Genomic DNA, 13,757 nt, shown 5'->3' on the forward strand with positions numbered 1-13,757 from the left:
GGGCTCGAACTCGCCAACCGCGAGGTCATGACCTAAGCCAAAGTGGGACACTTAACCGACTGAGCCACCTGGGCACCCCTTTCTGCCAAATAGCTTTTAAAAAAACATTAAGCCTCAGACATCACCACTAAGTGGTAAGACATATGAAGGACAGAGAAATATATTAAATAAAACTATGAGTAAAATCAGCCAAATCTAAAATCTGGGAAATTCCAAAGGATCAATGAGACAGTATTTTCAACAAGCCCATGACATGGAATAGAAGGTGGGACAGAGCAAACTTTCATAGTAGAAAAACAAAACCCCACAATTGGAGACAAATCAGCTAAATGTGATGTATGGGATTTGTGTATTCCATATTCTAACCAACCCATTATAAAAGACTTCTTTGAGATAACTGGGAAAGTCTTAACATGGCCTAGGATATGGGTGGTGCTGATTAGTTACTGCTAACTTTGTTGGGTGTGGCAATAATTTGGTTATACTATACTTCTAAAAGTTCCCATCTGTTAGAGAATCATATTAAAGTAAATCCAGGTAAAATAATATGAAGTCCTGGATTTGTTTTAAAATACTCCAAACGTATTCATGAATTATTATACAACCAAAAAGTAAATAAAGTTCAAACACTAAAGATACATATACACCCAAAGAATTTACATGTACTGTATACAAAATATAGTAAAGTGTGAGTAGAAAACAATGTCTCAGATGAACGATTTCCTCTAGGGGACCACGGTACTTTAGCTTAACTGAAGATCAGCATAACATTTTCAGGGTTACGTTATTTATTAATTATGTCATAAGATCTGCCATGGCCTAAACTGTAATCTGCCCCCCAAATTCATACACTGCCGTCCTAACTCCCATCACCTCAGAATATGACTGAGTTAGGGGACAGGGTCTTTAAAGAGGTAATTAAGTTAACAGGAGGTCATCAAGGTGGACCCAACAGGTGGTCATCAAGTGTGACTGGTATCCTTATAAAAAGAGGACATTAGGACACATAAAGGTGAAGAAGGCAGACGACGTGAAGACACAGGGAAAAGACAGACATCCACAAGTCCCGAGGAGAGAGACCTCAGAAGAAACAACCCTGCTTGCTGACACCTTGATCTTGGACTCTCGGCCTCCAGAATTGTAAGAAAATACATTTCTGTTGTTTAAGCCACTCAGTCTGTGGTACTTTATGATGGCAGCCCTGGCCTGATTTTTTTTTTTTTTTTTAATTTATCCCTCTTTTACCCTCCCTACATGGCAACAAACCACTAGAAATAAGAATGGTCCTAAATGGGTGGGCATTATATCTTCTCATGCACAGTGTTTAAGAAAAAATAGCACCTCTGAAACTCTGAACACTAAAGCATTTATTTTATTAAATTTTTTTCATGTTTATTTATGTTTGAGAGAGTGCAAGAGACAGCGGGGGAGGGGTAGAGAGAGAGGGAGACACAGAATCCGAAGCAGGCTCCAGGCTCCAAGCTGTTAGCACAGAGCCCAATGCGGGGCTCGAACTCACAAACTGCAAGATCGTGACCTGGGCCGAGGTCCGACACTTAAGTGACTGAGCCACTCAGGCACCCCTAACACTGAAGCATTTAATACACCCATGCGGACAGGGAAACAGCCCAAACCACACTATTGGTGGCAAACCGAAATCAAGATCCAGACAAGGGTTCAGCTCCAGTAATCATACAACCTCTCATACTCTGGAAGCTTAGAAACGACAGCCATACCCAAAACATGGCAATTTCTTCTGACATCAAAAGAAATGCTCTCAGCTTAGACGCAGCCGTCCCTCGTAACTGAAAAACAGTGCCAAAATAATTGTCTACTAAGATCAAAGCTCTCATAACATCCACAGAAAGAAGTAGAGAACCCCAGTTCCTCCTGCACAGGGAGGTCCTGGACACCCACAGGACAGACAAGCGGGAAGGCAAGTATTTCTTCTGACCGGAGTCCCAATCTGGCAGTAGAAGGTGGTAGAATCCAGCACCAGACTGTCTGCCACACTGCTTTTATACGCAAATCTCATTCAATCTTAAGAAGGAAGATCACCGAGAGTGAAAAAGCCCAGAGAACACCTCTCTTTCCGTCAGCCCCACACCTGAACTGCTCACGTCCACAAATCATCTTTAAAAGTTCTTTGGATTTCTGGGGCGCCTGGGTGGTTCAGTCCATTAAGCATCCAAATTTGGCTCAGGTTATGATCTCACAGTCCGTGTGTTTGAGTCTGCATCGGGCTCTGTGCTGACAACTCAGAGCCTGGAGCTTGCTTCAGATTCTGTGTCTCCTCTCTGCCCCTGCCCCACTCATGCTGTCTCTGAAAAATAAATGTTAAAAAAATAAAAAAATAAATAAAAGTCCTTTGGATTTCAAAATGGATAGCTGGTGCTTGAACGGGTCCAAAATATATCTGAACTCCTATCTATATTCTTCCTATCATGGTGTAATTTTTATTCTAATTTGAAACCAGCAAATGAAGTTCAGAATCACCGACTAAATGAAATAAATCAGAAGACTAAAAACTGGTGTTCAAACACCCACATTCAGTGCTTGGTCTAGTAGCATATGTCAAGAATGACAAATGTATTGGGCAACTGGGCGGCTCAGCCGGTTAAGCGCCTGACTTTGGCTCAGGTCACGATCTCACGGTTCGTGGGTTCGAGCCCCGCATCGGGCTCTGTGCTGAGAGCTCAGAGCCTGGAGCCTGCTTTGGATTCTGTCTCCTTCTCTCTGCCCTCGCCCCACTTGTGCTCTGTGTCTCAACAATAAATTTAAAAAAAAAATTTAAAAAAAAAGAATGACAAATGTATTAATGTGGATGTTTGTGTTCTGCAGAATAGACCATCTTAATCTCAGAATAATCATGGCTTCTTCAAGAATGCCACCTTTCAGAATTCATCGTAATAGTGGACTTGGAGAGGCCCATCCAAATTTGACCCCGTAAGACAGACTGAGCTCTGCTTTCTGTTCTTCTAGCACCAGGACCCTCCAGGAGTCACAAATTGATCCCCCCCATCTCACTGGTTTTGTTTCTACCTGATACACCCACTCACTAAAACCTCAGTTTCATCTACTAAAAAAAAAAAAAAAAAGTATTTTCCCTGCCTGAGACAGAAAACCCCTGATCCTGAGAAATTAAGCAAAAAGCAAAGTACTTGGAGAAAATGCAGTGGGTTGAAGGGGGAAAGGGTGGAAAGGCTCAGGGCTCAACACGAAGCAGCCCAAATTCTTGCTACCTGGAGTGTGACAAGCAGAAAGACAGAGGCTGTGATGCAGAGGCAAGATGCCAAAAGCTTCCTCCTCTGAATCCACACCATGCTGCCCGGCCCTGGGTGACTGACAGAGGGCCGGCCTGGCTACCAGGTGTTCTCGAGTCGGCCCACAGCCCAAGACAACTTCACGTGAAGGAACCATCTGGGTGCGGATGTCTTCCACTGCCATTCCTGCTGGGACCTGGTCTCCATGAAGGGCTGGAATCCGAGGTTCCGAGAGGGCCTGGCTTGGCATCGAGAGGAAACAGCATGCAGTCTTCTTAAACTATCATCAGAGCAGCTGGAGATTTCTTCAAACCAGAAGGCATCCAAAAAGTCTGTAACAAACGAATAATCTTTTAGCCATGGTGCAGAATATTTAATAAACGTAGTCTTTCAGGGCTGTCAGGTAGAAACCCAAGGCTTTAAAACGAAAAGGAACCTTTGAGATCATGTAGTCCTCACTCCTAGATAAGGAAACCAAGATCAGAGAGAGGAAGTGACCTGGTCAAGGTCACACAGCCATTCAGAGGAGAGTGGCAGATCTATATAGTTAGGTCCTGGGTCTAAAATTCTGATGCCACTTAATCTTCCCTGCCATCAGAAGATTGAATTCCACAAGTCACTTAAATGGAGTCACTTCTTCCACCCAGGTTTCAAAGGACTAGAGAAATAGAATAGAAATTACCAGGATTATCCACCCACTCCCATATAAAGTAGGGAAAAAATAAAAAAAAGTTCAAAAATGGATAATGATCAACAGACCCAAACTTCCTCTATGGAAAACAACTTCAGCCACAACATAAGGAACACAAGGAATTCTGATTATTGATTTAGTTGTTTAGTCTTTTATAGCAAGTGTAACAAAGCAGTGGGTTCTGTGAGCAGTATGATTCTCTGGAAGTTCTCAAATAAGATTTCCATCTATCTGAAATGGATGATCGTTTCAAAAAGTTTTATTTAGTTTTTTTAAATGTTTATTTATTTGTGTGAGAGACAGAGCACAAGCAGGGGAGGGGCAGAGAGAGAGGGAGACACAGAATCCGAAGCAGTCTCCAGGCTCTCAGCTGTCAGCTATAGAGCCCGACACGGGGCTTGAACCCACCAACTGTGAGATCAGGCTCTGAGCCAAAGTTGGACACTTAACCGACTGAGCCACCCAGGTGCCCCTCAAAAAGTTTTAAAAGTGAACTAAAAAGTTCCAAAGAATGTTTTTTTATTGATTTTTTAAATGTTTATTCATTTTTGAGAGAGAGAGTAAGAGAACATGAGTGGGGTAGGGGCAGAGAAAGAGGGAGACAGAGGATCCAAAGCTGGCTCTGCACTGACAGCAGAAGGCCTGACTTGGAGATCATGACCTGAGCCGAAGTCAGATGTTTAACCAACTGAGCCACGCAGGTGCCCTCAAAAGAATACCTTTTATTCCCAGGGTTCTGTGAAGTCAAATGTCTTGGTCAAATGACATGGTGGAGTTCAGAAGAGAGCAAGGATCAATATTCCTGAGGCTGCTCTACAGTACTCCAAAAATCTGGTTCTAAGAACTGATTGCACATCTCCCAGATAATAGCCTTAAGAATTAAAAATATAAAAATGATGTAGAATTCTGGTTAAAAACATTGGCCTTAAAGGTATACTCTCCTCTCATGCACCTACCTTCATTTACTTTTAAGTCCAGGCTAAGCCCTCGGCAGCAAAATGACTCTTGGTTTCAGAAATCACCAATGGTGTGTTTTTCCTCTTTTTCCCACAGAATTCCTGCAATCCAGTGATTAAGGGAACAGGACCTAGAGTCAGCCGGCCAAGATTCAAATCTCAACTCTCCAGCTGGTTTAACCTAGCCTCTCAATATCTCAATTTCCAAAATGTAGATAATAAGCCTGCCTAATCAGAAGGTTATTAAGAATTCCGTAAGATTGCTGAAACACTTATTTCAGAGCACGGTACCTACTCTGTACCAGTAACTATTTACTATCTTATTTGTAAACATTATAATTTTTATTATACTTTTAAGTGTAAAACGAAGCTGAATTCATATCAAGTATGTTGCTGCCCGACCAACTGGAACTTCAAAAGCAGAAATACTCGCTTTGCCAAAGAAAAGGAGATCACTAATGTTTGTTGAGTGACCTATTGTGAGAGAGGCCCTTCCTAAGTGCTCAGCATGCCTGAGACCATTCAAACCTCCTACAACTCTATGGAGGGAGCAAATTGCTGTCCTTATTTTTAAGGATGAGAAAACGAGATCCGAAGGAAAGTCAAGTAACTTACCCAAGATCACAACTTTGATAAGTACAAGCAAAAACTGGTCCGGCTCTGCAGTTCATGTACGGTTTTACATTTTTTAACACTAAGATTATAAAATTCCCACCCAACAATACTAGCACAGATTATCTGCCTTAATCATAGAAAAAAAACCTGTAGGGCGCCTGGGTGGCTCACTCGGTTAAGCGTCCAACTCTTGGTGTCGGCTCCAGTCATGATCTTGCGGTTTCAGGAGTTCAAGCCCCACGTCCGGCTCTGTGCTGGCAGCACAAAGCCTGCTTAAGGTTCTCCCTCTCTCTGCCCCTCCCCTGCTCGCACTGTCTCTGTCTCTCTCAAAATAAATAAACTTAAAAAAAAATTTTTTTAAGTCATAGAAAAAAATGTGTTCTATATAGCTTCTATACAGCTATACAGAATAGCTTTCCGTCAGCTGGTATACCAGAGAAAAAAGTAACAAAAACCCATAAGAACCTGAGAAATGCCTTTCCTTCCACTCAGTCAATGCTAATAGCTATTAACTATATAAAACGTGGAGCAAGCACTTTGAGTTTCAATCCTGGCTCTGTCATTTATATGTAATATAAATTTGGACAAGTTACTAAATCTTTCTAAGCTTCAGTTTCTTCACAATAAAGAAGAAACATTGACTATCATTATTTCTTTCCCTTGCAGAACAGAAAGATGATCAAATTTCTGTGTTATACACAAAGGCAATTTATTATAGCTATAACTAATGTAAACCAGATTAGGTCATGAAATATTACCACCTTAAGTGGGTGTCAAACTGTATCATTTTCAGAAGACTTTACAGATATCATTCCACTTGATCTTATTGGTAACCACTCTGTAAAGTAAGCAAGGTAGGTTTTATTCTCAGTTCCCACAAATAAGGAAACTGAGCCTCGGCAAGTTGAAGCGATTTGCCCAAGATCATAGCTGTTAAAGGCTGGAGTGGGTCTAGAAATCAGGTCGCCGGTCTCCAGGATCACAGGAAAGGAAAGAGATGGGGCAAATAGTGGCAGCTTGTTAGGAGGACAAGAGGGTCAGAAATAATGGAAAATAAAAGACAGGGAGAGAATGGGAGATATAGTTTGGGATATTTTTACAGCGGCTGCAATGCTGTCCTACGGCCCGTCCTAGGTAGGGCCTTTTTAAGTCTTTACATGGCTGTGTGAACTATGACAGAAGAATTTAGCGTTACAAATTCCCTTTCATCCACAGAATCTCAATTTAGCTTATATTCTCAAAGCCAGAGGTATAGTGAGGTCTCAGGGACCAAGCTGTGGTGACATACCAAACACTATTTTAAAGAATAGAGCCAGTTAGTGGGGATGGGTTTATGATTTATCACAAGCAGCAATCAACCAGACCTTGGGGCACATCAATCTAATATATGGTATTAATGACCCAGGAGCTTGTCAACAAGGCAACAGTCCCCCCACTGGAGGGACAGATGGGTTTGCAGAGAGCCTGGTGAAAGCCAGTAAGCACCAGCGCAATGGGATTCCAGGGGGAAAGCTCCCTTCTGTTTCGTCATTGCCCACAAGGTGAATCTCAGAGTCCACCAAGAGGGTGGCCCCAGAACACTCCTTTCCTGGATGAAGCAATGGGTGTTTGTGCAGACAACCATGGTAGGCAACATCGGAAATGGACGCTCACTAACCAACCTTCTTGACCCCCGAGCCGAGCATCTGAAATGCATTGTTCGGCTTGCGTGCTCTGCCTGGGGCTGGCCATCTGCTGCCCAGAGTGGGATTTGAAGCTGAGCGTGACTACCTCACACTCCTGCAGGTGCTAGTGCATCAACACCAACGACACTTTCACTCTAAAATAATTTCCAATGTCTCCACTTTGTTTTGAATTAAAATAGAGGAGATATCTTAAAGCAAACTAGCAGTCTGAGGGTGCCAGCCTCAAGTTTCAGCCATGCAGCGCCAGTCCAAGGTACAGGGTCTTAGAAATGGAGCTCAGAGATGATTTCTGCCGTGACTCTGAGGATAAAATGAGAAAGTGAGCATGGGAGATGCACGGGGTTTTCTGACCCTGACACTTTGTGTGTGTCTGTCTTTTCCTCCCTGTCCCCACTGGCAGGGCAAAGAAGTGAGGCAGAGGCAGGGAGTTGTGGGGAGGCTCCTTTGATCATCTCTCTTCTAGTAACTGGTGCGTTGATTGAGTTAATAAGCGACTGTCTATACAGAGTTTAAGGTTATGCCAGGGAAAGTCTTTAAATGGAATGTGTCTAATTACCAGATTTAAATTATTCCCACAAAAGCATAATTTCTCAAGTAGGTTTGACTCTCCCAAGGTACATTTTCATTTTATAATGTATAAGCCCTCACAATATCCCTGAACTATGGCTGCCCTGGGAAAGACAGATGATGGTAGGCTGGTGGGGAAGTCTAAGGGCTTTTGGACAACTCTCCAGGAACTTTTTAACCCCTCCATTCAACACTTCTCTTGCATTCCTATCTGGTTACTGCATAAGCCTGACAACTGGTGTTCCTACCGGTCTGACCCCTTGCACTCTCTCCACTTGCCTGTAGAGTTGTTTCTATAATGTCAACTGGACATCTCTCCTCCGATGAAAATCCATCGATGGCTTCCCACAGATTTCAAGATGAAGATCAAATTGAGTAGCTTAGAAAAACAAGACTCCTTGGACCCTGCCCTGCTTCTCCAGCTTCTAACCACACATACACTTCGTTCCGACTATTCCTTGAATGTAGCTTCCTGTTCTGTGCTCTAGTCTCTACCTAGCACATCCACACCTCTCTTCCACTAGCCTACCCATTCTCCTGGACTTTCCAAGCCACATACTTTGGCAAGCTTTACCCCTCCCAATGCCAAGTGGGGAGATCTAGGTCCACATCATTGTGATTGTTCCTGTCACAGCAGTGGAAAGAATGCAGGAAGCTGGCATTTTTCAGGAAACTTTCTGAAGATGCTTTATGAGATGGATATAAAGCAATTGTTGAACACTAAAAAGCTGACTTATTCTAACCTAGTGCCTGCGTCTGTTCCTTGGGCACCTGGTGAACGTGGAGTGATGGTTCCGGCCTCCACTGCCATCCAATTTACTTTATTAACATATATTGGTGTTCATTTTCCTCACTCTTTTTAAACAGACTTCATATGTTGCTGAGCACTTATTTTTATGTAGAGTGCTTGGCGTTGCAGACTCTATCCTGGAAGTTCATCCTCTTCCACCAACCACACATTTCAGGGGAGACATGTTGAGAATAATGAGAGAGAAAGGAATACTGGCAGCCATGTGAATCAATACAGGTGATTAATGGAGGGAAAGAATTTGTAGCCTGAGACTTTCACATCTCTATTATAGAAATGAAGGTGATGCCATTCTTAAACTCTTAAATTCTGGATGTGATGAAGCACTCAAATGATGTGGTATTAATACAGTCTCATTCAGTGGGTCTACTTAAGCTAAATTAAAACACACCCAGACCAAAAAATGAAAACAAATCAAAAGATCATCTGCTTTGATCATTTATGTAATCATGAATGAGGTACTGGTTAAACAACACCAACACAATGTGGCTAATACTTCACATGCCCGAAGACAAAGGGCTGGACCAGGTGAGCTGGGGTTTCATCCCAAAATGAAGCACTCTCATCCCACGAAGAGTGTCCAGGAGGAAAAACTCTCCACAGAAGAAAGATTAATCAAGAGACAGGTGATCAAGATAATTTGAGCCATCATAAACTAAGACTTCTGGAAATATGAAGAACTATTTCTGTATAACAAGTTCAGGATTACTTTATTTTCATTCTCTTTTTTAGCAACTCATCATTAACTTTTGAAAACTCAAATTTTATTCTCAAAGAAATATCTGAAAAACACTGTAAATAAAAACAAACTTTTTTCCCCAATTTTTAACAACCCATGATGAGAAACACTATAAAGCTTATTGGGAAATGCTGGTAATTGAATTAGGTGTTGCATTCCCACTGAAATCGGCACTTTACACTCCACATTTAGAAAGCATTTAAACATGGGTTGGAAATGCCAGTATCCGAGCAATACTTAGACATATGTGAATAACATTATTGTCGGTCCAAACTATGTGCTTTTTCTTTATTTTCTAAAGATCCTGGTCTGAATTTTTTTAAACATACTGTTTGTAAGATAAACAGGGTTTTTTTTAAGTGAACAATGAAAGAGGAGCCATATAACAGTAACAGTTAAGATTGCCTATTTAATTCAGTTACACACTGCCATCTAGCAGGAAGCCAGCATGGGAAGCCAGCAGTTTCAAAAATGGAGCCGACTTGAATGAGCCTCTGATGCTAGGACATTGCCTGTGGCTTTCAGGCCTAAGGAGAAAGTTCTGAGATTGAGGTTAGGGTGCTTCCTGACTGGTGGCTCTGCCACTTTAGTGTGCAAATACCTGGGTTGCTTATTCAACGGTTGACCAGACCCCACCTGAAAGCCCTCCCTTTGAGACCACGAGGTGGATCAGAAACAATGCCCTAGTTGCAGTGTGACATCACTACCAAGCCCAAGATTGGTCATGAGCTTCTGGGTTGTCTCATCTTGAGAGAAGGAAGGGCATACAAGGAGAATGACGTCCTGAAGACCCGCTTGCCATACTGAAAATTGTACCCAGCCAGAGCGCATGCACTCCACACAATGAAATTAACAACCCAAGTCACCACATGCATTTTAGGGAGCTGTGGCAGCGAGTAGGGGGCAGTCTGTTGGAGCTGTGAAGAGAAGGAAAACAGTCATTTTGCGCGACACTTGCAACGTATCATTAAAAGGTTCCCAGGAAGTGTCTTAAAATCACATCGACGTTATTTACACATCTTACACAAAACGAGTTCTACTCTGAGGGCGCTCATCGGGTGCAATAATACCTAAGAAATGGATTGCACGTTGATAGCCTTGCCATTCAGAGGGCTCCCCCCATGGCATTTTCTCCGTTAAAATAGCAGTGCTCGCTAGAGCTGGGCAGTCAGAATCGCTACTACTTCAGCACATAATTCCAGCAACAAGTGATTCTCACTGAAGACGTGGGGAAGAAGGAAGCAAGTCGCAACACACAAGCGGCAGAGTGAGGTTTTCGAACCGGTGGGGCGGGAAAGGTCGCGGCAAACCCGCAGGGACGTGAAATACCCCAGTCGCCCGCGGCGGAGACCCGCGCGCCTTCCCGGGGCTCCTGCGCGTCACCGGCCTCCCATCTGGGCTTTTTTGGCCCAAGATAGGTTTAAATCTCAGGCGGTGTCTCTGGAAAGCGCTGCCCAAGGTTTCCCAAAACGGACTTCGATTCTTTTTCAGCACGCAACTCTTTCTCTTACGCACACTCCCTTCTGGGCACAAAGAGGAGGTGTGCTCCGGATGCGTTCCGGCTTCCGTGCGCACCAGAAAAGTCTCCTTTTGTTTCTGGGCATCAAGACCCTGTCCCCACCAGGTATCGTTGCAGCCCGAAAAGACCCAGTGCCTCCCACTCACCTCGTCCCGGGTAGGAGGCTCGCTGGCGGCTGGCAGTCCGGCCGCTTTCCACTTTCAGTTTGCGCTCGGCCCGGGATCGGGCGAAGACTCGGAAAGGAGGTTTGGGAAAAGCGGCATCATTTTCCGCGCTCGCAGGCCCAGCGATCCTCCATCCAGGTTTTCGCCGTTGCCGGGCTTAAAGGCCAGTCCACAGAGGTTCCTGGGAGTTTCTGCTTCTCCCTCGCTCGTGAGCCACCTCATTCCCAAAAAGTTCCTGGAAGACTCCTGAGATTCTCTTTAGTAAGTCGCGGGACACTTGCTGCTTCTCAAACTCTGCTAGGACTGGAGCAAATTCAAAGTCACCTATTCAGGAAAACAGAACATGCCAGGCAAAGCAGAGACCTGGGGATACATTTAATCAGGTACCAGTGTTTGGTAGACTGAGCAGGATGATCTTTAGTTTTTAAAAAGTGGCGAAAGAAAACTAACTTCAGGCCACTGAATCCCAAATTTAGAGAACCCGTTTAAAATTATTTTTCCCTAGTCTGCAGGGAAGGTGATAAACCTAGGGAGGTAATTGAAGATCTTGGGAGGGCCAAGGCTTGGTTGAGGCAAGTGAGGCATCTAGGGCTTAAAATAGGAGGAGACAGTGAGTCCTACAAGTGCCGGGCACATTGCAGGAACCTGAGAGTCATTGCTGCCCTGCGCCTGCCTCACTGTAGTCCTGGCCCTGAGATCTCCAGTGCCAGGAACCTCAATTAACTAGTCTGTAAAAACTGGTTGATAATAATGGTATCAGCTTCAAGAAACACCAAACACACACACACACACACACACACACACACACACACACACACACACACGAAACACCAAACTCAGAGGAAAAGATTGATAAATTGGATATCACTGAAAGCAAATTCTGTTCACCAAAAGACACTTAAGGAAAAACCAGAGTAGAAGATATTTACAGTACATTTATCTAAGAAAGAATTCATATCCAGAATATAGCAAGAATGCCTAAAACACGATAAGAAAAAAAATCAAAAAAGCAACCTAATAAAAATCTCTGGGAAGGAAGGAACCGAAGACTTATACAGCACAAAGAGGAATATGAATGGCCAATAAGTATGTGAATGATGCTTAATTTCTTTAGTCATCAGGGAAAGGCAGATTAACACAATTATATACTACCACACATCCACCCATCCTAAAATGTGTATGGAACCACAAAAGACCTCGAATAGCCAAAGTATTCTTGAGAAAGAAGAATAAAACTGGAGGTATCACAATCCCAGATTTCAAGATATAAAAGCTATAGTAATATAAAAGCTATAAAAGCTTTTATATAAAAGCTATAGTAATTAAAACACTATGGTACTAGCATAAAAACAGCCACAGAGATCAATGGAACAGGATAGAGAACCAAGATATAAGCCCACACTATATGGTCAATCAATCTATGACAAAGAAGGCAAGAATATAAAATGGGGCAAAGAGAGTTGTTTCAATAAATGGTGTTGGGAAAAATGGACAGCTACGTAAAAACAAACTATACTGCTTTCTTACACCATACACAAAAATAAACTCAAAATGGATTAAAGACCTACATATGAGACCCAAACCATAAAACTCCTAAAAGAAAACATAAGCAGCAATCTCCTGGACATTGCCCTTAGCAACATATTTATGCATATGTCTCCTGAGGCCAGTGAAACAAAAATGATTGGGAATACATCAAAATAAAAAGCTTTTGCACAGCAAAGGAAGCCATCAACAACAACAACAAAAAGGGCAATGTAGTGAATGGGAGAAGATATTTGCAAATGATATATCCAATGAGGGGTTCATATCCAAAATACATAAAGAACTTTTACAACTCGACATCAAAAAAACAATCGGATTAAAAAAAATGGGCAGAGGACCTGAATATGCAGTTTTCCAAAGAAGACATCCAGATAGCCAACAGACATAGGAAAAAATATCCAACATCACTGATCATTGGGGAAATAACCAAAACCACAAGGAGATATCACCTCACACCAGTCAAAAAGGCCAGTATAAAAAAGACAAGAAATAGCAAGTGTTTGTTAGGAAGTGGAGAAGAAAGACCTCCTGGGCACTGCTGGTGGGGATGTAATTGGTACAGTCACTATGGAGAACAGTATGGAGACTCCTCAAAAAATTAAAAATAGAACCACCATATGAAGCAGTAATTCCACTTCTGGGTATCTGAAAAAAGTGAAACACTAACTCAAAAAAAGATATACAGTTGGCCCTTCAACAATGTGGGGGGTAGGGGCATGCCAACCCCCCCCCACCACCACATATTTGGTGTATGTATGATACATTGTGTTCCTACCATAAACTAAGCTAGAAAAAAGAAAATGTTAAGAAAATCCTAAGGGAAAAAAAATGTGTGTACAGTACTATACTTTATTGAAAAAAAATTCACATATAAATGGACCCATGCAATTCAAACCCACGTGTTGGAAGTGTTAATGGTATGCACCCCTACGTTCATTGCAGCATTATTTATAATACCTGAAGATACAGAAACAACCTACATGTCTATCAGTTGATGAATGGATAAGAAAATGCAGTATATATACACAGTGGAATATTATTCAGCCATTAAAAATGAAATTTTGCCATTTGTGATGTGAATAGACCTAGAGGGCATTATGGTAAGTGAAATAAGTCAGAGAAGGACAAATATCATATGATCTCACATGTGAAATCTAAAAAACTAAAACAGAAAGGCAACAGAGCTCATAGAAACAGAACAGAAT

At 42.5% G+C, this 13,757-nt stretch overlaps 1 protein-coding gene across 3 annotated transcripts in view; it reads right to left on the reverse strand.

Moving 5' to 3' along the window:
* The window catches only part of FUT10 (fucosyltransferase 10), an 87,723-nt gene extending 75,959 nt beyond the window's left edge, over positions 1 to 11,764 (reverse strand). For 2 of the 3 annotated variants that reach the window (XM_003984668.6, XR_006596425.1), the window contains exons 1-2: positions 10,990 to 11,764; positions 3,243 to 3,595 (exon numbers count right to left, since the gene is read on the reverse strand). In XM_003984668.6, the coding sequence (XP_003984717.2) occupies positions 3,243 to 3,323 (81 nt within the window). In that variant the 5' untranslated portion in view covers positions 3,324 to 3,595; positions 10,990 to 11,764. Of the gene's footprint in view, positions 1 to 2,107; positions 2,251 to 3,242; positions 3,596 to 10,989 lie in introns of those variants that run through there. The other variant, XM_045055351.1, reaches the window with a different exon arrangement.
* Between the last annotated feature and the right edge of the window lie 1,993 nt (positions 11,765 to 13,757).

The sequence above is a fragment of the Felis catus genome, chromosome B1 (genome assembly GCF_018350175.1).
Source record: "Felis catus isolate Fca126 chromosome B1, F.catus_Fca126_mat1.0, whole genome shotgun sequence".
In the NCBI taxonomy this organism is placed as follows: domain Eukaryota; kingdom Metazoa; phylum Chordata; class Mammalia; order Carnivora; family Felidae; genus Felis; species Felis catus.